General features: G+C 37.8%; 1 protein-coding gene across 4 annotated transcripts in view; it reads left to right on the top strand.

Annotated features, from left to right (window-relative positions):
- Positions 1-23557, top strand: part of LOC109083801 (rho guanine nucleotide exchange factor 28-like) — a 62682-nt gene extending 39125 nt beyond the window's left edge. The window contains exons 14-35 of one of the 4 annotated variants that reach the window (XM_042756356.1): positions 546-632; positions 1209-1251; positions 1640-1741; positions 2259-2382; positions 3085-3220; positions 3461-3516; positions 3764-3824; positions 3971-4103; positions 4573-4691; positions 4833-4973; positions 5059-5309; positions 6028-6153; positions 6255-6372; positions 6470-6721; positions 6874-6950; positions 8140-8318; positions 8448-8539; positions 8997-9170; positions 9816-10054; positions 13844-13891; positions 15712-16227; positions 23079-23557. In XM_042756356.1, coding sequence (XP_042612290.1) covers positions 546-632; positions 1209-1251; positions 1640-1741; positions 2259-2382; positions 3085-3220; positions 3461-3516; positions 3764-3824; positions 3971-4103; positions 4573-4691; positions 4833-4973; positions 5059-5309; positions 6028-6153; positions 6255-6372; positions 6470-6721; positions 6874-6950; positions 8140-8318; positions 8448-8539; positions 8997-9170; positions 9816-10054; positions 13844-13891; positions 15712-16227; positions 23079-23489 — 3485 coding nt within the window. In that variant the 3' untranslated portion in view covers positions 23490-23557. The remainder of the gene's footprint in view (positions 1-545; positions 633-1208; positions 1252-1639; positions 1742-2258; positions 2383-3084; positions 3221-3460; positions 3517-3763; positions 3825-3970; positions 4104-4572; positions 4692-4832; positions 4974-5058; positions 5310-6027; positions 6154-6254; positions 6373-6469; positions 6722-6873; positions 6951-8139; positions 8319-8447; positions 8540-8996; positions 9171-9815; positions 10055-13843; positions 13892-15711; positions 16228-23078) is intronic. The other 3 variants (XM_042756357.1, XM_042756358.1, XM_042756359.1) reach the window with 3 other exon arrangements.
- Positions 23558-27436: the final 3879 nt, after the last annotated feature.

The raw sequence follows: 27436 nt of genomic DNA, 5'->3' as shown, positions 1-27436 counted from the left end.
AGTACATACATTCTCAATGGAGGGACAGAAAGCTCTCGGACTAAATCTAAAATATCTTAAAACTGTGTTCCGAAGATGAACGGAGGTCTCACGGGTTTGGAACGACATGAGGGTGAGTCATTAATGACATAATTATCATCTATCCGACATCAACGAAAATTAAGGATGGAAATCATCATGGATCAGCAATCCGTCTACTACATCATCGAAGCAGCTTCAAATGGTTAAGCTGGTTTTTGGAACGTTGAAGCTTTTAGTCCAGCCAACATTGAAGCTTATGAACAGCTAATGACCAGCTTAGACCAGATGAATAAAATCTACCATGTTTCACAGCACAGCAGCCTGCTTAAGCTGGATTTTCTAGCAGGGACAGGCATGTTTGAATGTATGGTTTTGAGATAGTCAAAATGTGCTACTGTTTGATGATCCAGGCATCATGAATAGAGGATCAAATCAACTGATTTTGGCTCTTTCTGCTATAACACAGTATGTATGTGTGGAGTAGTGTGGGCTGTAGTGAGTGTCATGCCCGCTGTGTCCTGTAGATGGCGCCCGCTCCAGCAGCAGTGGCAGCAGGTCTCTCCTACAGGCACTGTCTCTGTCTAAATCTCTGTCTCTGCTCAACCCTGTTAGTAAGTACGGCCAAGCCTGCTCGCCTGCTTGCCTGCTCGCTCACCTCTTACGCTGCACGCTACTAACAACATAGCACAACACTTCTGCTGCTGAAAGCACTCTGTGTGTTTATGTGTGAGAAAGATTTTTTTATGTTTACATTTTTCATGTAATATTTATATTTTATTTTATGTCAGTTTTGTTTAAATTATCTAAAAACATTTTTAATAGTTTTAGTTTTCGTTAACAGTAACAACACTGATCTGGTGTGTGTACAGTATGCGAGAGGATGCAAATCTCCATGGCTTGGCTTTGCTCGCTGCTTGTGAGCCTAATTGCAGTGTGTCTGCATTCACCCTCAAGGGGTTTCATCATTATTTGATAAGATGTTGCTGGAAAGGAAGGATTGCTTCATCAATCTGTAGATGAATTTGTTTATCAAGTCTATAAGGAAATCTGTTGTAAATTCTCAAAGATGTTTCTTTGAGTATTTAAAAAGCCATTAAAAAGTGGCCTTGACAGAAGCAACCTAAATGATAAAACCCCAATTTTAGAGTATGATATTTATATCAGCACCTATATTCTCTTTTTTACAGAACATCGTGCCTGCAGCACATCAGAGCAGCCTCAAGAGAAAAGGTAATGCAGACCTCTAACAACCTGTCATCTCCACTGATCCTGGTATTGGATATTAAACAGAGAATAAAACTGTTAAGAAGGATTCTTCAGTGTCCCTGACAACATGGTCAACCTTTTTTTAATGAGCAAAAACATTAATGTAAATGGACACAAAGATATGCATGTAGCCTAGTAGTTGGTGACTGACTTACAATTTATTTGATAAGATCACTTTGTCCATATGTCCTTTTTTTCAAGTTTATTTTTTAATTCCATACAGTTTTAATTCCATACCGCAAAGCACAATAGCGCCCTCTAGAGACAATTGTGTGTGTGGATACATTAAAATGTAAATGCGTGTATGAGCTGTGTGTATAAACACTCAGAGTGCTGTACTGTACCTCTATAGGGAGTTAAGGTTTCGTAGGCGTGCTCAGTCTGCTGATGATGAGACAAGTGCAGAGCTGGCCAACTCCCTCCAACACCTCACGCTCTCCGAATTCCTCAAAGAGTATGTCAATACAGAGCCCCAAAAGCCCCATAACATTAACACACATGGCATGAGCGTCTTAATAACCTAACCAGAATGCACTGTCACCCACTGGCAAGAAATCATGTCTAATGCTTCTTAACGTTTGTGTAAAACTCCAAATGATGCTGAACTTCACTCTGTCAACACTAAAATATGTAATAACACTGTTGGTGAACCTAACTGTGGTCCTTGTCTCACAACTCACCTCCCTCTAAGCAAAGATTTCTAATCAGGTATGTGTGAAATGCAGAGAATGTCCACACTGCTCAGGTGGTATGTCCTTATTATTTATGGCACAGAGGGTGATGACTAATTATTAATTTTCCTGCCACCAGGAAAATAATGCATGACTTAGTCTGAAATGACCCAGCCACTGCATCATGGTCTGAAAGTAAAAGCTGTGTTGTGTTATCATTAAACACTCACTGGACAGGCATGTGTTTGTGATTATAGTGCACACCAGGTGAATGATCTTAAGCGGGCTTTTGTCTTTCAGGATTGAGGAAGAGGAATGGGACAAATATATCAGCCCTTCCAAAACAGAGTCAGAAAAATACAAAGTCGGTCGCACATTCAGCTTTATAAAGAGCCGAATGTATAGCACTCGCAACAAGAACAAGGTAAACATACATACATGTTTTGTATATTTATACACTGCTGTTCAAAACATTGGGGGTCAGTTAGATAATACTTTCAGCAAGGCTGCATTAAAAACTGCATTCATTAAAGTTCATTAAAGAATCCTAAAATAAAACAAGTATCACGGTGTCCACAAATATATTAAGCAAAACAGATTTCAACATTGATAATAAGAAATGTTACTTGGAGAGAAAAAAAATACATTTTAAAATATTAAAATAGAACATTTATTTTAAATTGTAATAATATTTTACCATGTTACATATAAGCAATATGCTAAAATCTTAAACTTTGGTTTATAGTCTTACACAAGTTACTTTATACAAGGTTTTTTTTTTTTTTTTTTTTGAAAACTGAACTATTTCTTCCTGGTTTTTGCACACAATATCTTTTAATAGCCATTCAGGATGGATGAAAAAGGAATTGGAGGGGGGTTCTGATTGTTAGACCCAAAAACAACCAGAGGTGTCTCTTCAATCATTAAACCTTCTTCTGGCTGTAACTGTTTTACCAGCAGCAAACCCTCCCATGGCCTTTTTTTTTTGCCACACAAGCATGTCAGACTTAGACTAAGTTAACAAGCAGAAAACATGAAGAGATGAAAATGTTGAGTTTAATGTGCAGTCATGGCAGATGGTGATGTGGACTGTCAGTGATGTGATGGCTTTCCCTTGGTTCTTTAAGGGAAAGGAAAAGAGAGAGAGACCAAAGACAAGCAGGTCAGTGGACACCAGTTCACAACAGGATCTGTCCTGGGGTCGACACTTTGTGAGATCTGCGGCAAGCCAGCTTCTGGGAAAGAGGTCCTCCACTGCACATGTGAGTTTGTTTAATTGGAAAAAAAATTTAAATAATAAAACTCATATTTTTAATCTTAAAAAATATACAGTGTTTCTTGCAACAAGGAGGTATGTAATGAGTCAATTCATTTGATCTGTTTTTATGATTTGGAAAATTTAGAAGGTTTTGGAAGTCTGCCAGTTGATTTATTAGGTGTTTTTCTGTATTTTATTTTGATGTTATTTCTTCTGATTTGTTTATTTTTCTCTTGACTCTTAGACTGTGCAGTGAGCGTCCATAAGGGCTGTAAGGACTCATCTACGCCATGCCTGAAGGTGGACTGTGCTTGCGATTGCATGTTTTTTTTTTACTTCTCTTGAACTACATCTAAGTCTGATAGATTGCCTAAGTTTAATTTTTAAACCTAGAGACATGTTTGCCCATGTTTGGTCAGACACAAAGTACAGAGGCTCTGTAATGAGCCCTATTGTTACAATACTGAATTCTGGTAATCAGTGTATCAAACGAGGAAGTAATGTTAAGTTTACAAAAAAATTATACTTATAATGCTCTCTTTTACAGAAACCTCAAGACAAATGTTCAGTTATGACAGTAAAAAGCAGGACAGCCTCCCTCCCTCAGAGTCAGTTTTACCACCTTAATAAAATATGTAAAGGAAAATCGATATAACTCCCACTATCATCTCATTGAACTCCTTAACAGAGGTTTTTTTAGACAGTTACACTTTTGTCTTGGTTTTGCTCTCACCTTTTTGTCCGTCACATTTAGATTTTACAGTGCATGAAAGTTCCTCCTCGTCCTCTCAGATCCCCACCTCTGCCTCTCTTCCTGTGATGACATCACGAGACTCTACACCTCTTCCTTGCCCTCTGTCTAGAAGTGTGCCTGCAGTCACAGAAAGGTCCGAAACTCTTTGTGTTGCAATATTCATCCAAAAACGAACTAGATAACTGTAAATGTTAATGACCCATATGCTGTGATGTGCCCAATCACCAATATACTACAAATCAACTCTGCGAATAAGAGGATTTCTTTTGTTTGATTATTAAAATATTAAAAGTTAAAAGCTACATTTTTGAACGAAAATAACTGCAACATTCTTATTTATTTTCAGTTTGACAATTTCAGACATAATATGGAAATGTATGTAGTCTCAACACAAGCTGACTAACTTTTATCATTTTATTTCCTCGGTAAATGATGAATAATTGCTACTTGACTTAACTGTTTGGATATTCAATATTTGGATGGGCGTTACATTAAGCCAAGACACCATAAGTGCCCAGAGTTTGTATTTGTTGAAATGAAAAAGAGTGTTTAGCATTCTTTTGTGTTGTAATGAACATTTATGACATTTTTTTTTCCATCAGGCTTAGTGGTAGCCCAGAAGCAGATAGTGACGCCCCCCCGTGGCGGAACCACATTCAACAAGAGGAGCTCCTCCAAACCCTGGATTCCTCAACATCCACTGATTCTTCCTTTATTGAAGGTAAAATAGCTGGGCATTTGATGGAGGAAATTACTACCCCAACTCAACATACAATGAACACAATAATTTTGCCTTAACAACTGAAAGGAAAGTAGAACTTTTTAAAACAAGTGCTCTTTTGTGTGTCCCACCTCTCCATAGACTCTGTAGATTCCCCCCTACAGAATGAGCTGGTAATGAATGCTGTGGATTTAGAGGCAGAGTCATGGAGCCTAGCGGTGGAGCCCCAGTTCTGTAAGATGCAAGAAAAACACATCATCAAGAGACAGGATGTCATTTACGGTTAGCTGAAGCTCACTTTAAATGTTTTGTTCAGTTTAATTCTGTACATTATTTGAAAGTGTTTTGTACTCTTGGTCTTACTCAGAGTTCATGCAGACCGAGCTCCATCACGTACAGACGCTCATGATAATGGCGGAGGTCTTCAGGCGGGGAATGCGGGAAGAAGTGGGACTGGATGCGGACACTATTGGTCGGATTTTCCCTTGCTTAGATGAGCTGCTTCTCCTCCACCGTGACTTCCTTTCAGCGATGAGGGAACGCCGGCAAAGCTGTGTTCAGCCCAACAGTAGCAAGAACTACCTCATCCACCATGTGGGTGACATCTTTCTGCAGCAGGTACATTAATTATAGCAGTCGTATATATTTCAGTACGAGTACATAATTCAAATTCAATGTCCTGATCAGTTTAATCGTAACACTTTACAATAATGTTGAATAAGTTAATGTTAGTTAATGAGTTAACATTTACTAACAGTAATCGATATATTTGTTTCTATATTTTTTAGTCTTTGTTAATGTTAGTTCATATTAGTTCAGGTGCTAAAATTAACATTAAGGTTAAAAAAATGCTTTATAATTATTTTTCATTGTTAGTTCATATTTTAACTAATGTAGTTAACTAATGATAACAAGTGGAACCTTGTTGTAAAGTGTTACCATTTAATTAGTTATTATGTCATAACCATGACCAAGTATTTCACCATTTGGCACATTCAAGAGAAAACCTGCAATGTCCATTTCATGAACAAATCATTCTTTTGAATCAAATAGTTTTCATTGAATCAGATGAAGCAGTTCACAAAACAGATCTGGATGGCATTTACAATACAACTACAGAACTGACTGCTTAACTACCAGAGTACAAAGCATCGCTGGAGAAATTAACTAGCTAGTCACGACTGTCCACAAGTCACACTAACATGAAACTATGCTTGTAACCACAGTTCGAGAGCTGTAGTTCCAGCCACACCTGGTGTTGGTATCAGTATCAAGTACATATAGAGTACAGTACATCGTAAGAAACATCATAGGTGTGTGTTTGTGTTCATCATAGTTCTCCCAGGAGAATGCAGAGAAGATGAAGCAGGTGTATGGCGAGTTTTGCAGCCATCACACAGAAGCGGTCAGCTACTTTAAAGAGCTTCAACAGCAGAATAAGAGATTTCAGCTCTTCATCAAAGTGAGAGCCAAATCAATGACTGTATCAGTCGCATTTTGATGTATTATGGATGCTTTTGGTCGCACTGAATTTCAGTTAATCTGATCTTTTTGGTCCCACAGCAACAGAGTAGCAACTCATTGGTAAAGAGGCGAGAAATCCCAGAATGCATTTTGCTAGTGACGCAGCGAATTACAAAGTATCCCGTCCTCCTGGAGAGAATCCTGCAATATACAGAGGGTATTTTTCCTCACCCACAGTACATCACAACCAATTCCGAACATATACTGTGCATACACATTCGTTTACACTCAGTTTCTCTTGTTCTTTGCTTCAGAGGGCACAGAAGAGCATGCTGACCTCTCTTGTGCACTAGTCCTGATCCGAGAGCTGCTTTCTGCTGTGGACCAGTGCGTGAGTCAGTGCGAGCAGAACCAGAAGCTGAGTGAGGTCCTAGGCCGCATGGAGAACAAGTGCTCGACTAAACTGAAGAGTGGTTACACCTTCCGCAAGCAGGACATCACCAGTGGCAGAGCTCTGCTGCACCAGGGTCCGCTGCTCTGGAAGACAGCCACAGGAAGACTGAAAGGTGAGAAAATTAATTATCCAATAAAAAGGCCACAATACATCACACATTAGTCAATAGAAAGGACATATGAACAACCATTTGTGCTTAATTCTTATCTGGCTCAGTAGATGAAAGGTCTGGCTATATTATTTGATTGTTCTGGTCATCCACAGATGTTCTGGCGTTTTTGCTGTCTGATTCATTGGTGTTCCTTCAGGAGAAAGATCAGAAATACATCTTTGCTGCTGTGGTTGGTTTTTGAGATTACTATGCATTTTCATAAAGCATACATTACAGGTCAAAAGTTTGGGTCAATAAGTCAATAAGTCTTATATACTCATCAAGGCTGCATTTATTTGATTTAAAATAATGGTGATCTATTTTAATATTTTTTTCACATTTTATGTAGGATTTTTCAGCAGCCATTCAGGCACATGCAGAGGGGGGTGCTTTGGGGGCTTAAACTCTTGCCCTTTTTCTAAAATTAACCAAAATTGCCCCTCGCTTTGATTTGAATTATAATTATTATGACAATGTGTACAAAACAGTAACAAATGGCTCAAAACTCTGAAAATACCTGTTTATGTTTACTTAAATATGTCAGTCTAAGACGTTGTTGCCATTGCGTTGCTATAGATTGTGCATGTCTTCAACAAGCTCAAATTTCAAGTGGAGCAGTATCTTCCCGCTCTTATTCGTAAATCGGTTGAAAACTGTGTAGCCACTGTCTCCTTTAATTTTTTTTTTTTAACCAACCTGAAATCGCCAAAGTAGAAGAAGTCACGTTTATTGTAATTAGTGTTTAATTTACTCCTATTTATGTGCTGCATATTGATATACCATTTACCATTTAATTAAACTATTATTGTTGGTTAAATGAAGCCCAAGTGTACATGAAGTTTAAGCAGTTCAAGATCACGTGAAGGGCTTTATTTTTATAATTATGTGTGTGAATATATATATATATATATATATATATATATATATATATATATATATATATATATATATATATAATTTTACTACAGTAATTGTTAAATTGGTATTACACTGTATATAAATTCCCTTTTTTTACATTTGAGCCCCTGTCTCTGCATGTCCCTGCAGTCATTACTCTAGTCTTCAGTGTCACATGATCCTTCAGAAATCCTTATAATTTCCTGATTTACTCTAGAGTCATTTTTTTCTTATTATCAATGTTGAAATCAGTTGTGCTGCAGAATATTTTTGAGAAAATATTAAACTTTTTTTCAGGATTCCAAAGATTTTAAAGGCATTATAACTTAACTTAATGACACAACACTTTTGAGTAGTGGTGTAATCATCTGTATGCAAGGAATACATTTGATTTAGTCTTTTATAAGTGTGGCTTGAATGATAGTTTGTTTTTGTGTGAATGAGATGTAACTGTGTATAATAAGTTATGTTGCCTTTCTCAGGACCAGAAGCCTCCAGTGATCTCTCTGCAGAAGCTGATTGTGCGTGAGGTGGCCAATGAGGAGAGAGGCATGTTTCTGATCAGCGCGTCTTCAGCTGGGCCTGAGATGTATGAGGTGCACGCTGCTTCTAAAGATGAACGAAATGCCTGGATGAGACTCATCAGAGAGGCTGTGGAGAGGTGTGAAGTGATGAGGAAATGGAACATGTCATACTTGATTCTTATCTACAAAGGCAGCTGAGAGTGAAAAAAAAAATCTGTGTGGGTGTGTGTTTGATTGAACTAATTATAAATTGTATTTGTTTGATATTGCCCTGAAGAGGAGGATGAAACTACAAGTGAGTCAGAAGAGGAAAGGAGGGTCACAGAAGCAAAGGTCCAAAAGATCCACAGGCTACAAGGTGCAACCAACCAGATATGCTGAACACAAGGATAATAAATTATAATAGTTGAAATGTATATATAATTCATAATACCTGAAGATATCTATCGATTTGCAACCCCGTTCATCTTTCATCTCAAATTGCTCTGTGGTGCAGGTCATTACTGTGGATTTACAAGAAAATGACATTCTGATAAGTGATTGGCTGATGGCACCTATTTTTGGAGAGCTCTTATAGTACTTTGAAATGGGCTTGTCAATGTATGTGCCAACAGTATAATCTGTTACTGGCAAAACATCTAATAATATATTAAATTACATAAGATTTGTTTGTTGCATTTATTTCATCAGCATACACAGTTTCTTTTGAAAGTGGTCAATGAGAGGTGGGGTTTCTTAAGCTATTTGTGCACATTTGTGTCAGCTAAAGTATGATAGTTTTTTTTAACATGACAACCAACCTTCTTCTTTCACAGAGTCTTTGTGTGGCCACGATCACCTCATCTGTGCAAATCTGGAGGAGAAGCTACACATCTATCTTATGATGGCAGGAGGATGTGAGACAGGACCAGAGCCCAGACTGCTGGTACGGCCCAGCACTGAAGACATCCCTCAGGCCGGAGTACTGCTCAGCGCTGCTCTTACAGAGGGTGAGAGTCCTCTGAGGGAAGCACATCCATATATACATTACCGTTCAAAACAGTGCAGTCAGTTTTTTTATTTAGCAAGGATTCATTAAACTGGGCAAATGTGGCAGTAAAGATAATATATGTTGCAGTTTCCACAAAAATATTAAGCAGCACAACTGTTTTCAACATTGATTATGATAAATGTTTATTAATTACTAAATCAGCATATTAGAATGATTTCTGAACTATCATGTGACACTGAAAACTTGAGTAATGCTGCTTAAAATTCAGCTTTGTCATCAAAGGAATTAATTACATTTAAAATATATTAACCCAGAAAAAAGATATTTTAAATTGTAATAATAGATCACTATTAATTTACTGTATTTTTGATCAAAGAAATGCAGCCTTGGTGAGCTTAAGAGCCTTTCAAAAACATTAAAAATACCTTACCGACCCCAGACTTTTAAACAGTAGTGAAAATGCTCATGGATATATTCAAACTCACATATTTATAGACACAATATGCTTCAAGAGGCACTTTTTACAGTACTTTTTAACAATACTACTAAGTTTTTTTATGTTATGAACCACAATACACATAACGGCATGCATAGTAGTCTTTACTTATATTAATATCCTTCTGTCTCTCTCTTTCCTTATTAGTGGAGAACCTGAAAGCAGCTCTCTCCTCTCACTGTGCTTCTACTCCTGCCATTCTGTCTTGTCCAGAAGAAAAGACCCAACCCGAGCCTTGCTCTCCCTCCTCCCCTCTGTCCCTTCAGCACCAGATCCCACTGATGGACACCCTCCAGAGAGAGGATGGAGATTTTAGAGGAGGGGAAGGCTTGGAAACACAGGCCTTTAATCACAGCTCAGACGCTGATCACAATATTCACCTAAAGGTAAATGTTCTTATAAACAGCACTTAAACAGCCATTATTTGCACACAGGATTACTACTAGAAGATGAATTGTGGTAGTATAATGTCACAGCATGATTACTAATAGAAATATACTAATATGGGTAAGAAATGCAGCCTTACCAAAAAGGCTATATTCAGCATGAGAGTTTACAGTCACCTTCCATGAATAATTCACATTCTTCTTCAGCTATCACATCTCATTCTTTATGTTACTAAGTATTCATGAGCTTGAACTAATAGGAGTCCATTTCACTGCCTCAAGGGTCCCGTTTCATTAAAAATAAAAGGGAAGAATTAGGCTTTCATTTTCTTGGATCTCTTTTCTGCTTGGTATGGCGTATTACGGTGCACTGCACAGCATATCATGCTGATAAGGTTTTTTTGTGCTGCTGACATGAGCAAAAGTCATGAAAAGAGATTATCAATATTTAAAAGGTATTTACATTTTATTTTTACAAAACCTCTTGGTTACATATGGTAACCCTCATTCTCTAATGGAGGAAAGAGAGATGTTGTGTTCAATTTCCGACACTAGGGGTCGCTCTTGGGAGCCCAGACACCTCTGACATCATTGAGAAAAGGGCAGTGAAATTGGCAAGCAAAATTTGCATAGCTGGCCACACCTCAGACATCCGGATATAAATAGGCCAGTGTAGCATTTGCTCACTCATTCTGTTCTGAGGAGTCGAGAAACGTCTCAACCCACTCAGAGGCAGTTTAGAGTTGTGGCGTAAGGGACACAACGTCTCCGTTCCCTCCATCAGGGACCATATACTAAACATCACAGCTGCTGAACTGCGTCACAAGAGCCTGGGGCACAGATGTTGACAAGCCTGGCATGTCACAACCAAATGCACCTCTCCTCATAACCTTCCAACATCCAAGACTTATGACCTCACTCCCCAACATCCGGGAGAGCCATCAATAAGGAGGAGGTCACCTCAACCTAAACCTTTTTCTCATCTTATTAGAAAAACAGTAATAAGTAATGGCTGAAAGTCCTGGTAGGTAACGTTGGGAAAGTGTCTGTTTTCCTAGAAGGGAAAGAGACACTACGGAGATCACATCCTACCTGAAGGGGAGGTAAGGTGAAGACTGACCTACGGACTTACCAAAGGAAGGACCACATAGGGAAGATTCTGTTGTGGGCTCCACATAAAGGGAGAAATGCCAAGCACAGAAATCAGTGACAAACCGACCGTCTGTCTAGGGGAAACACTAAATCCTAATGGACAAGTCAGTGGAGTAATACATATATGGGGCCATTAAGGGGAGACACTACATGTGGGGCACTAACCCATTAGGGGGGTTCACTTTGGGGGATACCTTCTCGTAATGGAATATAATAGTGAGTCCCTCCGTCAAACTCAGCTACGTGAAACAGCAGCATTCTTACCTCACACTGAGGTTAACAGAATGCCACTGAACTTCGGCAGATGCCTGGTGAACTGTATCTTATAGCTGAGACAAATGGTTCTGAGAAGCAAGCAGGAAAGGCTGGGGAGCCTTGACCAAGCTTCTAGACACCTCGTCAATGGTCTCAAAGGAACTTAGTTCATCATACCTAGGATAGGGTTCCTGCGGTTCAGTGGAGCAAAAGGCACTAGGAAGAGGTAAAACATCCTTCAAAGCGCACAGCGCCATGTTTGCCAGGTCTGTCAAACGAGCCACCGACTAATGAGAGAACAGGGGTTCGTCAACATGTGTCACGCTGACTTGATGACAGACTTGTTGCATCAGAACATGAAGAGACAAGGAGTCTGTGTGCGAACAGACTCTGATGCCTGGTCTCAGCATCTGGCCATAACAGATGGAAAGGCCAGAAACACTAGATGTGTGATTGTGACCCAGGGAAGAAGGAAGTTGCTCTTTTATTGACCATGTGGTGGCTGTCCACCGAATGGCAGACATCTGAATCCACCCCCCTTCCCCACACCAGAAGTGGAACATGGCTGGTCAAATAGTCCCTCCTCCCTGGCTCGCCTGTCTCAGGTACACTTTGAAGCCTTGCTCAGGCTTGACTGCTGGCCCGGGCTGTTGCAAGGCCTCAGCAGTCCTCGCAGGCCGCCATCCCCAGCGACAAACAGAGATGTCTGCTGCTTCAGAGGTGCAGGACCAGGGCCTGACCCACACCAAGGCAGGATGTGTTTAATAGCCTACATCTGCTTCTTAACTGTGGAGAACTGCTGTACAATTTCTTCAACAGTGTCGCCGAAGAGACCAATCTGTGAAATGGGGGCATTGAAATGGGGGCGAAATCACCCTGCTCAGAGCCTGCACCATGACCTTCATAGCCTGGAGGATTCATGCAAAACCTCTGGGCTGGGACCACCCTTGTGCAGTTATTTCAACGCCTTGGCCTGTTACACCTGCAAGATGGGCATGGCATGCAGGGCAGACACGGCTTGTCCATAGGACCGTATAAGCCTTCACCAAAAGGGACAAAGAATACTTATAGGCCCTGGACGGGAGTCTCGGGCAGCCCTGCCAAGTGGCAGCATTTTATGGGCAAAGATGCACCACAGTTGCTCTCTCCATATTTAGGTGACCACTGCCTGTGTCCTAGATCCAACGACGAGGAGATCGAGAGGTGAATGAGTGCCGCTTCTCACAGATATGCGAATTCGGCTCAGAAAAACAGAAGGAGTGAGCAAATGCTATGCTGCTCTATTTATTCCAGGATATCTGGGGTATGGCCAGCTATGCATATTTTACTGCCAATTTCCTTGGCCTTTTCTCAATGTCAGAGGTGTCTGGGCTGCGAAGATTGACCCCTAGTGTTGGAACTTCAACACAATGTCAAAGTGATCGACTGAAATGGAACAAAGTATTTTTGTTTTACTGGATGTTAAAAAAATTATTATTTTTTTTATTATTTTCTACATTTATTTATTCTGGAATTTAAGCTTTAGATTACCATTTATATTAAGTTATATTTGTATTCAGTTTAGTTTAATTGATCCTTTTGCATATAAGCATCCAACGAAAACATAGTTGTGTGTCCACCAGGTGGTGATATAAACTTAATATTGATATAGACGGGACATAAATCTTGCCTTAAGAGGGCAGACCTGTTTTGTGTTGATTTTAATTCGTATTCGTACTCTCTTCCCAATTTTACTTCTACACTACAATCCAAATTGCACTAAAGTGTAGTAATATTATTGATTTTCTCTTATACAAAAGTAGTATTTAATCCAACACAATGTTTAATTAACAAAGGAAACTGTCCAACTCAAGATAAGGTGAATGTAGAGGTATAACAACCATTAACAGGCATTATTTCATCCTCTCACTTTTTGGGAAGTAATCAACAGATGTCTTAATGTGTCCTCCCACATTACTCATGCATCCGTGAGTGAACACTTTGCCTTGCTAATTTATAAACCTGCTCGGCTAGAAGGCTGTTTTCTTTAACTCAGGTCACCGCCGTCTGTTTCCTGTGCTGTCTGTTGACTTTGTAGATAAAGAACCAAATGGTGTTTTAGTCAACAGATGCTGAAGTTTTTAAATCATCCTTAGGAACCTGCTAAAGTAAACACAACGCTTGCAGTTTTGAAAAATGTGCTACAGGAAGCAGATGTCTGCCAAAAATGTAAATGAAATGTATTGCACTGTTGTTTGCAATAGAACAGAACATACTGCTATAGTGTACACAGCTATACTGTTCTTTTTCCAGGAAGAAGAGACATTAGTCAGAGTAGGCTCATAGTGTTGATTTAGAGTTCTTCACTTTGTCGCTCATTGTTTGTTTGTTGTCTTAATGCAGGTGAGTCAGAGTGTGCAGAGCTTGACTCAGCTGCTGTATAGTCTACAGGTGAGCTCATGTCACACAACCACATACCAACTGAAAGAATAATTATAGTGGACAGGCCTTACGTCAGACACACATAAATCCACATCATGACTCACTTGTAATAGCTCTGTCCAATCCTTAAGTTTCATTGACTAAACATGTTTGACCAACTACAAAACTCTCTTATATAACATGCTATGGTTTGGACGTATAATAGGAGGTATTGTAATGCAGGTGATCTGGGATGTAGAAATAAGTGACACACCTTAGGCTCTTAATAGAGATTGGTCTTCTTTTTGAATCACTATTTAAAAAAATAAAAAAAAAACATTGGTATGTCCAAGCTACTTTAGATGTCATTGTTAAAGGGATACATTTGGATGTATTTTTACTGTTTGTTTGTGAGTAGGGAAGCAAGTAATAAAGCTGTTCAGTCATGATGTCAATTTGTAGGCCAACCTGGAAGGCTAATTCGCCACTGGTTCCCTCTGGAATATCTAATGGGTTTTTAGAATAGCTGTTTTTGATTTACGAGTAAAATAAAACTGTGACATTTTGTTCTATAGCATAATTTACACAGGTGCTATTTATATCAAATGTGAATTTGTTGCCTTTATTTGTGCTTTAAAAACAGTTGATAAACAATTGCTACACAAGGACTGCAGCTACTACAACAATGTACACTACTGTTCAAATGTTTGGGCTCAGGTTTTATAAAAGATGAATTAAATTGATCAAAAGTGAATTTTTTTGTTTATATGATGTATGTTTTCACAGTCTGCTTTCTCTGAGCATGAATCTGAACCTGAGCATAGTTGAGCCAAACCCATCTGTCACAGGACAGATCATAGTCTAAGAGACTCAAAAGAAGTTTTTCTTATTCAGTTTTCACAGATTATTTAGTTATTATCTTTTACCTATGCAAGACAACATTGTAATCTTTATGTAGCAGTTTGTTAGAAACATCTATTTTTAGCAACATGCATTTGAGTTACGACTGCAATTAGTGTTATATAACAAAACGTGAAAGGATTTCTTCAAGGTCTTCAGTTAATATTAACCACAGAACTTATTTTACTCAAAATAAAAAACTGCTATGCTAAAAACCCATTGGATATACCAGAGGGAACCATGTCTGAAAAATGCAAATTTTCCTTAGGTTTTTAGGGCTAAAAACAGCTTCATTTAACAAGTCACTAGAGACGGTATATATATACTGTACACTACTGTTTAAAGTTTGGGCTTGGTATGATTGATTTTCATGTTTTTAAAAATAAGTCTCTTATACTACATTTATTTGATCAAAAATACAGTAATATTGTGAAATATTATGACAATTTAAAATAACTGTTTTCTATTTTAATATTTTTAAAATATGATCCATTCCTGTGATGCAAAGCTGAAATGGTGTTAAAGAAGCATTTCTTCTTATTATCAATGTTGTGAACAGTTTGCTTAATATTCTGCTTAATATTCTCAGAGAAATGGTCATGATCATTTTTATTCAGGATTCTTCAATAAACAGCATTTATTTGAAATAGAAATATTTTTAACAGTTTACTGTCACTTTGGATTAATTTAATGCAACACTGCAGAATCAAATGATTAAAATCTTACTGATCCCAAACTTTTGAACAGTACTATGTGTGTGGCCGATGATGAATTGTCATATGAATTGAAGATGACGGTAGTTGCCTAGTCATTGTTTAGTCAAGACACTGCACATGTGCTAGCTATTTCGGTGAATTAGAGCCATTGTTAACAGCAATTCTTATTATAACTCTAAATATCTTTCCGTTGATCTCCTTTACTTTAAACACCCGCAATTTTTTTGTGAGTAGGCCGCAGTCACCATCCAAGACAGTTGCTATGAAGTCCAGAGGCTCCTCCTCTTCCTGTTAGCAAGCCCCTCCCCTCACCCACACTCTCGCCTACCACCCATCACTCGCAGCAACCAGACCCTGCAGGAGCAGGAGCGTCAGCGGGAGGTGGAGCGCCGGCGAGAGGAGCTGGCGGACGTTGCCCGTCTACGGGGCGCCCTGGTACGAGAGCGGCAGCAGTGGGAACGGGAGTGTCAGGTGCGGCACCTTCATCAGTCGGAGCTGGAGGCGTCACTGGAGCAGAGGGAGGTGGTGTGCCACCTAGAGGAGCGGAGACTGCAGAGTGAGCAGCAGGAGCTCCAAGAGCAGTTGCAGGAGTACCAGCAAAGCCTGGAGAGGCTGCGAGAAGGCCAGAAAAGTGTGGAAAAAGAGAAGGAGAAGCTGGATGCTCAGCGGAGGCTCCTGGAGAGTTTGAGGCAGGACTACCAGCAGAACCTGCCAGCTATGGTGATACCACTGGATGGACAGCAGACACAGGTGATGATCATGGGCTGGAATGGGAATGTGTGGGATTCAGTGGTGGTCTGTGTTGATGTGTAAGTCACCATGATATTAAAACTACCAATTCTTGCTTTTTATGGAATATTGCCATGTTTATTATAAATGATTCATCATCATACACCATTATGAAAAAAAATTAAAATAAATGTTGTCCAGTGGCCAGACAAATTTCAGTCCCTCCCCTCCTGCAACCTGTCACTCACACAAAACAATCAAAGCAATCCGCTTGTTAAATCATGACATATCAAATTCTGTTCGCGGGTCCAAGACTTAACTTTGTTTCAATTAAGAATTAATTTGAGAATCTCTACAGCCGTTAACGAGCACTGTTTATTTATAGCACACATTTAAGCTAAGATTTTTAATGCTCTGACACCTGGTCAACTGAGATTTCACTACTAAGATAAATGTTAGGATCATGATATACACCATGAGTGTAAATTAACAGTTTGTTGTTTGCTTTTAGGTTCTTATAGAGCTTTTGAATCTGGAAACGGAGGTGTGTGATATCAGACTTGAGCACATTAGCAAAAAACAACAATCCAATCATTTACAATTTTCATGTTACTTGCTAAGGAACATTTTTACGTCAGTTGTCCTTTGGAACTTCTCTTATGAGAAAATGAATCTAATGGTTTGAGGTTTACTTGTATTTACCTGTGAAAATGAAGGTGGAATGACATAAACTTGACATTTTCCATTAAATAAACCCCACAGCTCAGAATATCAACCGTTTTTGTAGGCCGTAATGACTCGAGGTAGGACAAGAGTGTGATTTTGGCTGAATAATAGTATTTTGTTCATTTCCAAGTAAAACTGAAACAAAGATTCTTTATTGTGTACTATAACTTTGACAATGATCATTTTTTGAACACCAGCCAACCACTTCATATGAATGGATTAAATCATGCAGTACAGTCTATGTTTCTTAGAAGTAACCTCTAATGAATGCATTAGTTAAGATTGCTCACTTATCTGTAAGGAGACACATTTTAGTTCTCCTTCTGCCCTTTAAGCCGCATTTAAAGAAATTTGTTGTAATTTGCACATTCATATTCTGATTGGTCAGTTTATACATCAGAGAAGACTTTTGGCTGTCAGCCTTCTCTGGCTCTGGTACAATGATTTGAACTTGCTTAGACTACCACATATGGAAGAAGAATCTATTTAAAAATCCATCTTTATATCTTTGAGTTATACACCTTAGTAAGAGATTGATTAAAAGTAGTTTTAATCAGTTTATTTAGAATAATTTGTGAGGAAACTGAGGCTGTCTTGCCTCCTGTGATGGACTGCCACTAGTGGCACCAAGGGTGCTTTTGTTTTGCTTTTGGGACTTTGTAGTTTCTGCCTGTTTGTTCATATGCGTGTATATGCATGTTCTCCGTATCTGTTTGTGTATATTTGATATATTCCTAAAAGCTATAGCTGTGAGCTGTGGGTATGTCATAAAAGCTTTCGTGCACAGCGTGAGTCTGGAGACGCAGCTGTCTTCTAAACGCTGAAATATTTCTTTGCTCCTCTGCTCTTTCCTCATCCCTCCTTTACTCTGTTGCCAAAACATCCAGATAGTGATGTCAGAGGAAAGCTCTCCCAAATCCGCTCTCATTTGACTTTGAAGATGGAACAAAACTGTCAGTTAGGAATTCAAAAAAGAGAAGCTATTTATTTTCTGTTTTTCTTGATCCCATTTGCTTTTTTGTCTTGTAATTCCCTTCTGTCTCATTTTGTGTTGTATACTTCTTTCTCTTTCTCTTTTTCTCACTCTTTTGTCTCTCTTTTTAGACAGATGGACAGATTATTGTTGAAGCATTGATCTGTCCACCCAGAGAAAATTAAAATATTATTTACACTACTATTCAAAAATCAGGGGGCAGTAAGATTTTTTTAAATGCTTTTTTTTTTTTTTTTTTTTTTTTTTTTTTTTTTTCACCAAGGCTGCATTTATTTGATCAAAAATACAGTAAAACAGTTACAAATATTGTGAAATATAATTAGAATTTAAATTGTTTTCTATTTTATTTTTTATTTTTTTATTTTTTTGTGCTAACAAAGCTGAATTTTCAGCATCATTACGCCAGTCTTCAGTGTCACATGATCCTTCAGAAATTATTCAAATGCTGATTTGGTGCTCAAGAGTCATTTCTTCTTATTATCAATGCTGAAAATAGTTGTGCTGCTTAATATTTTAGTGGAAACGGTAATACTTTTTTCAGGATTCTTTGAGTAGAAAGCATTTTTAGAAAATGTTTTTCTAAACTTTTTTTTTGTGTCATGTTTGATCCATTTAATGTATCCTTGCTGAATGAAAGTATTAATTTCTTTAAAAAAATAAAATAAAATATAAAAATGAAAATGAGTGGTAATGAGCATCCCTATTTCTTCAGGTTGCTCTTATTGTTTCTTAGCATGCATATTTCTCTCTTTGAGGTAAAAAGTATTTTGGATTATTGGATTAAATTCAGTTACCAGTCCTCCCAAACATGCCTTTACAAATAAATAAGACTACGGCAGAAACCCAAACTCAGCAGAATTTTTAAGGTCCAAAGCCAGTGTTGTTTTATGAGGCAGAGTCAAATCAGTTGTGGCAGGCCACTAAGGAAGAAAGCATTTCTTTCCTTCGACCTCTTGTACACAGGGAGGATTCAGATGCGGTCAAACGTCTGTTGTTCACACACAGCTAAGCCTCTGATTCATTACCTGGGATAATGAGAGCAATTCATGTCTCATCAGTCTTAGGCCGTGTGAGGCAGTCTTAGCTCCAGCCTCTATACTGTGTGCTAATAAACAATCTAAAGATTAATGATAATTGAAAAGCCCCTACCAAGGCAACATAATTAAAAACGGCTCTGTGTGCTTCATTCTGCAGGTCAGGGAAGTGATGTTTCATTTGTTCATGTAGTTTGATCAAAATGATCAGAAAGTGGACTAGTGCAAGGGCGAGATGTAGGGCAGAAGTGTCCATCTGATGGCTCACTGTTCTGGAGTGTCTTCACTAGATACAAAAACACAGCATTGGGGAGTAACTAAAACCACGTTGCTCACTAAACTACATTGTTCACTGGTGTGACAGTAGTTCAGCTGTTTTCAAAACAGTGTAGTTTTTACAGTAGCAAGCTATTCTTATTTAATTTTTTTCAACAAGTAGCAGTGTAACAGAGTGCTACATGGCTGTAATATTGTGTTGCACAACACATAAAGTCTGATCAAGTCTACAAAACAATACATTTGGTCTGTTTAGTGTTTGACGCATATAAATGAGAAGTTATGCAGTTTTCTTGTTTTATTTAGTTTTATTAATTGTTTATTAATGATAATGAAAAATACAGAAGTGGATTTAAATTTAAAACCAAAGGAATGACAGATAAACAAGACCATAATACAATGTAATAAGAATGGGATATTAATAGGCCAGATCAATCAAGTGTGTTTTTAAAAGAGACTTAAAAATGTATAGGGAAGGTGTCACTCTAATCTCAAATGGCAGATTATTCCATAACCGAGGTTTAACCACAGAAAAACCTTGATTCTCTCTACATTTTTGTCTGGACTGAGGAACTAAAAGGAGATTCTGGTCACAGGATCTTAGACTTCTAGTGGGAGTATACAAATGCAGCAGCTCTGAGAGATAACTAGGGACTTGGTTATGTAAAGATTTATACACCAGTAAGAGAACTTTAAAATCTATTCTAGATTGAACAGGCAGCCAATAGAGGGCCCTCAGTATGCAGTAATCTAATCGTGAAGTAATAAAAGCGCGTACAGCCATCTCTAACGTCGTAGCATTTAAAAAGTGTTTGACTTTAGACAGCAAGCGGAGTTGGTAAAAACTGGAACCAATTACAGAAGAGATATGTTTGTCCAATTTTAATGAATCATCAAGAAGGACACCAAGATTTCACACACAGGAAGATTTGAAGGCCGATAAGCCGCCCAGATCTAGGCTGGTAGCCTGAGAATGATTAGTAGGACTGAAAACAATCATCTCTGTTTTATCTTCATTTAATGTTAAAAAAGTTTGAGCTAGCCAGAGTTTGACCTTATCTAAGCACCTTAGTAAGGTACTAAGTGCTAAAGGATTATTTCTCTTAATAGGTAAATAAATCTGAGTATCGTCAGCGTAAAAATAAAAAGACACCCCATGCCTTCTTAGAATGGAACCCAGAGGAAGCATGTACAGGGAAAAAGGGGAGGGCACCAATATCGAGCCTTGAGGGAGGCCACATGTGATAGGAGCAACAGAGAAGGGCAATTTCAGTACTATGAGCAGATTTAAAACCAGATTGAAAAATTTCAGTAATACAATTAAGATTTAGAAAGAACTGCAGTTGGTCAAATACATTTTTTTTTTCTAAAACCTGTGAAATAAATGGTAAAACAAAAATGGAACGGAAGTTATTCAGAATAGAAGGATCTAGTGAAGGTTTCTTGAGAAGCAGACTGACAGTAGCCACTTCAAGAGTAGCAGGAACAGAGCCAGTTAAAAGACACTTATTGAAAAAAGATACCAAACATGGCACAACAGTCAGCAATTAATTAAAAAAATGTAGGATGTATAATGTCATAAGGACAAAAAGATGATTTAATATTAGCAAAGATGTCTTTGGGTGATTGCAAGGAAATGGGTTCAAAAATATCCCAAGAAACAGGATGAGGACAAAAAGGAGGGGGTTCAATATGGAGAGAACAGACTTTGGGTCTGAAATTAGAGATTTTATCAATTAAGTGTCTCAAGAAGCTTTTACATAGAGCAACAGGCACTGTGTTAACAGAAGGATTAACAACATAATTAATACCTGAAAACAGAACTTTAGGAGTAGAATGTTTTTTTTTTTTTTTAAATCAGAAAAATAAGTAGCCTTAGCAGACTTGGCAGCAGACTGATTAGCTGATAAACTGTCTTTAAACAACTGAAATAAAATATGTAATTTATCCTTTTTCCATTTGCGCTCGGCTTTTCTACAAGCTTTTCGTAAGAGTCGAGTATTAGAATTTGGCCACAGAATAGATTTAGATTTGTGCTTATAAGGCTTGAGCAGAGCAGTGAAATAAAACATCCAGCCATGCAGAATTAAGAAGACTTAGATGTTGGTCAGCATCCAGGTCAGGTAGCTGTAGATCCAGAGATAGATGAGAACAAGACTCCATAAAACACTGATTAAAATTTGACCCAAACTTAGAAGAATAGGACCGAGACAGCGTTACAGCTTTCATAGTAAAATGAGAAAGATTAGGAAGAGACAGAGAAAATAAAATGGGCTTATGGTCAAAGAGCAGGGAATCACATATCTCAATATCAGAAATGGCATGAGAGAGTACAAGATCTAAAATATGAACCAAACTAAAAGAGTCAATGAGATTGAGAAACTCCTTTGATAATGGGTTTGACTGAGAGCATACATGGATATTAAAATCGCCCACTAATAAAAAGCGGTCATACTTTATGGCAATATTGCCAATAAATTCAGTAAATTGCTGTATTAAGTCCTTTGCTGAGTGAGGGGGACGGTAAATAGGACCATTCTAGTCGAGATGGAGAAGCTGAACTTCGAAACTCGAAAACACATCCACTGAAACAGACCAACAACCCTCAAGAAAAGAGTCTTTTAAAATAGTTACTAGTCCACCCCCCTTCCTGTTCGGGCAGGGAGAATTAAAAAAGGTGAAGTCAGCCGGAACCAATTCGGAAAAAGGAGTTAAATTAGTTACCAACCTTGGTCCAGGATTTAGTGATGAACATAAAATCCAGACTATGAGAAGTGAAGAAATCATTTAGGAGAAAAGTCTTATTCACCGAAGATCAAGCATTGATTCAAGCCATTTTTGGTGGGAAATCACCTCTTATTGTTATCGCTATCGCATGAATTACCCATCAGAATGGCATTCATGAAATCATGACTTTAAATAGCTTGAGAGTGTGTATCCACCATCTAAGCTGTGAACTTTTGGGGAGTATATTTCTGTGTCTGCCTTTAAGACTCTCCCACACACATGAACTGCATAAAATAGATCCGCCTCAGGCCCAGGTTTTATTCATTGTATTGTTTGTGAGGGCTGATTAGCGCAGAATGGTGATTTTGAGCTTGTGGGTAAAGGATTCAGTCTGGCCTTTAATTCACATGGAGCCAGCTTAATGAATGAGGAAAAGCACAGGCAGAGAGGTGAAGAGGTGGATATGATGTCTGATGGAAAAACAGCATCATACTTTAGGCTCTGCTGTCTAATTAAATAATATAAAACAAATTACACAAAAAATGATAAAATGAAGTACACACAAAACAAAACTTTAAGAAAAAAAAAGAAAGGCCTTTGAATTACCAAATAATGCCATGTGGAGGTTATTAAAAATAATACAGTTGGTGCTAATAGAGGTAAGATGGAAATTTAAACTTAATTTAATATCATATCTGACTAAAAAGGCATTCCTTGTTCCTTGCATTATAATTTAATTTTAGATACATTAAAAAAGAGGCCATTTTCTATTCTTTTGCTATTTTTTCCCCCAACATGTTCTCTTTGTTGATTTTATTTGTTATTGTTTTTCAAACTAACTCTCAGGATTAAACACCTTATGTAAGTTTACTACTTCTATATGTTCTATATCATGACTTTAAAAGTTGTGTGTCATTTACACATAATCTGAAGCTGCAAAGCTTCACAGAAAACACACAAGGTGCTAAACACACCTTTCTTCCATTTGGGGTTTACTTTTATTATATAATTTGAATGAGGTGCAACTGTATGTACCATGATTGCATTGTTTATAGATAAGTTGTATTTGTGTATATTGTAGTTATATGTGAGTGATGCGCATGTCTGTCTTTCAGGATGCTGGTCACCATCACCTGGGTGGTCAGGATGAGCACGGATCCATTTTTGTGAACGAGGCAGCGTTTATGTCTCCCTCTCTGAACAACAGGCACATCCACCTTCAACATCATCCACACTGTCATCATCAGACTGTTCACCTGCACTCAGGATCTATAGGATACTCGGATTCTCCCAGTGCTCAGAACAGTCTCAATTCACTCCTGGCCCGATCCAACCACAGACAGAGCTCTGCTGGATTATCCGATGGTCCTGCAGGGCATGAGAGCTGGACTGGAAGAACAGTGTACTCAACCCCTCGGAGAAGTCTAACAGATATCCCAAACAATGGTAATGTTTTTACTGCAGTCACTGATTACTGTGTTGACAGTAGAGGTGGGCAGAATGAAAAGTCTTTTGTTACAGTGTGAGTAGTTTTTTTTTGTTTGTTTGTTTGTTTTCATTTTTGTTGCACATTCCCCTCCCCTAAAAATAATTATATGCATTTATTTGATCAAAAAGTAAAAAAAAACTTAATATTGTGAAATATTATAACAATTTAAAATAACTGTTTTCTATTTGAATATATTTCAAAATTTAATTTATTTCTGTGATGACAAAGCTGAAATTTCAGCATCATTGCTGTAGTCTTCAGTGTCCCATGATCCTTTAGAAATCATTCTAATATGCTGATTTGCTGCTCAAGAAACATTTCTTATTATTATGACTGTTGAAAACAGTTGTGGTGCTTAATAATTTCGCGTAAACCATAATATATTTTCAGTTATATTTTCATAATATACTATGACTCAAACCAAAGTGTAAGAATATAAACTGATGAAGTGAATATAGCCTCACATTACATAAGACTTGAGTTTAAAAAAAAAAGACAAAAATAATTTAATGAACCTGTTGAAATACCTGTTGTGACATTAATAGGCAGCTGTAAACAATCTACAATAAGCTGCACCAGACGCATGGTGACACATCCAAACAAATTGCTCCCATTATAATCAACAAAACTCTTCATGCAAGAAGTTTTCAAAGTGCAACACACTTTGGAGTATGTGCTATAGTTTTCTGATTTAAAATCATGTCACGGATATGCCGCGATATAAAAGAATCTCTAATGATTGGAACATTTCTACTATCTTATAGCTGCCCATAGTTAACAACATAGCAGAAAGTCAAGCTGGACTTTTTTTTTTTTTGTATATCTTCAGCCCTTAACTATGCCATAGAAACAAAAGAAAGCTTTGATTTCATCGCATCAGCTTGCGAATTGTTACTAAATCTTGTTTTGCAGCAGTGAAGGTCGATTTGCTCTCTTTGTGTTGTTAATCTGTGTTTAATAACAAAGATTCATCCTCACTCTATCACACACAGATACACATCTGTCTCAGCGATCAATTACACCTCTGTCTATTGACTGTCGGGGTGACAGTGGCGTGTGAATCAAGGGCCTCCAGCTACGGGAGACTGATTGGAACATTGATCTAAAAATCTTTACCAAACTCATTACAGAGTGGCCTGTCATCTTACGAGGGAGGGGAGGGGGATGAGAGGGACAGAAACTTATTCATCTGTTTTTTACACATGAGCTGTTTGAGTTGTCTGTTTAACATTATGAATTGTCTCTCTCACACATACAAACACACACATACACTTCATCTCTGTAATGTCTTAAGGTACTTGAAATGAAATGCAAGTTTTTACAGGTGGATATTACAATAAATAGCACATCTTGTTATATAACAAGCCTAACCCTAACACTCAAAAGTGACAGCAAAGACATTAATAATGTTATAAAAAATTGTATTTCAAATAAATGTTGTTCTTTTGAACATTCTGCTGATCAAAGAATCCTGAAAAGGAAATGTATTACAGTTTCATCAACATTGAGCAGCACAACCTTTGCCAACATTGATAATAGGGATGCGACGATCCGATATTCATATCAAGTATCGGCTCCGATACTGAAATTTTTTGTCAGATCGAGTATCGGTCAGAGAGGGCCGATCCATATCCGAGATTGTGCGTATTATTCTGTGTTACTTCTGAAGCCATACGATAGCTTAAAGGGTTAAATTTTGTGATTAATCTCTTACCCCCATGTCGTTCCATATCTGTAAAAGCTTCGTTTGTCTTTGGAACACAATTTAAAATATTTTGGAAGAAAACCGGGAGGCTTGTGACTGTCCCATTGACTGCCAAGTAAATTACACTTTCAAGGTTCATAAAAGTATGAAAGACATCGTCAGATTAATCCATCTGCCATCAGTGATTCAACTTTTCTCCACTGTGGCTGTCAGTCATTTGTTCAGCCTTTAAACCCTGGTCACCTGCCTTCTATATGAAGGCCTTAATTGAATTGCTGGTTAAATCAACAAGCACTGCTTTGTTTAACGGTTTAGTCAGAGGTCAATAGTCACTGTTTGACCTTCACTGTTCAAACAGTGCTAAACTAACAACATTACCTCACATATACAAACATTCAGAATGGAGATAATGAAATTGGGTCATAGTTGAAAAGCAGGTAATTAAATGAGAGGGATTCATCAGTTTCATTCACAACATCACATGTATGTAAATGACATCTAATAGCATTTGAGCTGGACCTCTGGTGTGGATTAGATTTTTACATGAATGTAGTAACATGAAAATGAACATAGTTTGCTCAAATAATTTTTTTTCACTGACGACAGAAAAATGACTTAAATTCAAAAAAATCATGAAGAAAATGATTGAATAATGTAATCTATGGTGTACAATTGATGACGACAGAAAATGAATACTCTTGGTCAGCCGGAGTAACAGGGGCAGGGCTTCATCAAGCTGACGTCCTGCTCGTCAACCAGCCCAGTTATGTCCAAGACTCTTGGTCAGCCGGAGTAACAGGGGCAGGGCTTCATCAAGCTGACGTCCTGCTCGTCAACCAGCCCTTTGTTACCATGGAGACAGAGAACAGAGATACTGATGGAGAGGAGAATATTGTGTATCTCTGAAATGAACAAACAAGCTTTGGTTGGTGTTGAAACAAAACATTTGCACTTGGATTTTCAATTTGGGATTTGGGCCAGGATCTGATCCCACTCCTTGTTTTTGGCTTCTTTCTTTAAACTTTAATCAAACTTTTGGCCTTCTGTGACATTCTCCAGACTTCATAGCACTTACTTTGGTCCTTGTGTGAGATGGGGCTCGTCTGAGTGGCTGTATTTTGCTTTATAGCCTGGAGCCTGCAATGACAGAATCAGGTTAGGCAGTTTCAGCACACATTTAGTCACACACATACAAAAGTCCCCTACACACATTGCTGCACAATGTATTTTTCTCCAACTGTCCATGCCAGTTCACATCAGGATGCAAAAATACTGACCCTTTTTTTCAGTAGATGAACGATGATTTGGTTTGTAAATGCATTCACCACTTGCTATATGAGTCAGGGTTATGTATGTGTACGTGTTAGAATAAGGAATCAGATTGTCACGCTTCAAAATCAATCTCTCACATTTGGAAACTGGTTTCACATAATATCCATATGGAGAAGAATGTGTCATATGTGTCCTGCTTTACTCTTCTGAAACAGTTCAGATTCATTGGTGCTCATGAACCATTGCCTATAATGTCACATGTGTAATGAACGTCTAAAAAAAGTCTCATCAGCACTGAGATTACAAACTGGCATCCAGATATATTTCTTGATACTTTAGGTTATTTTTTCTGTATTGGTCTAAAGGTTTTGTTCACACATTTTGAATGTTGTCAGTTACATTATTCATTGTTTGTGTGGATCAACACTTTTCAGTCATACATAGACTATATTTTTGCATAAGTTCAGGCTTGCTGTCATTTCAGTCACAAAAAATAAGTAAATAAAAAAATTCTAATTCAAGCCATATTTGTTATAAAAGAAATTGTTAATATGTTTGTGCGTTAAAGTGACAAGAATTCAATGTGTATTTGCTTTTTTAATGGGTTATTCTATTGAAAAACATGTTTCACTTGCTATTCTTTGTGTTTTGTTTCTTCCAATGCATAGACCTTATTTATTGTTCATATTTTTAAGGAGTCATTTTTATGTACATAGAGCATGTTTTGTATAATTGTTGTATGTAGACGGGTGAATCAGGTGTTTTATGTAGTAAATGTTCATACATCAACTTTTGTTTTTTCTTGTTTGAAACAATTTCCGTCTATTTTATTAGGATTGTGATATCTAATATTTACAATGGCGTGTTTATGTACATAACTGCTAGACCACAGCTCCAACTAGATATTTAAAATTCATTGTCAGTACATTTCTATCTATGCATTTTTGAATGCAGATCTATTTACGGCAATTTTGATTTCATGTTGACTTTATGATAATTTAACTGGA

This window comes from Cyprinus carpio, chromosome A5 (assembly GCF_018340385.1).
Source record: "Cyprinus carpio isolate SPL01 chromosome A5, ASM1834038v1, whole genome shotgun sequence".
In the NCBI taxonomy this organism is placed as follows: domain Eukaryota; kingdom Metazoa; phylum Chordata; class Actinopteri; order Cypriniformes; family Cyprinidae; genus Cyprinus; species Cyprinus carpio.
The sequence above is the reverse complement of the archived record's forward strand: the minus strand, read 5'-3'. Positions and strand labels throughout refer to the sequence as shown.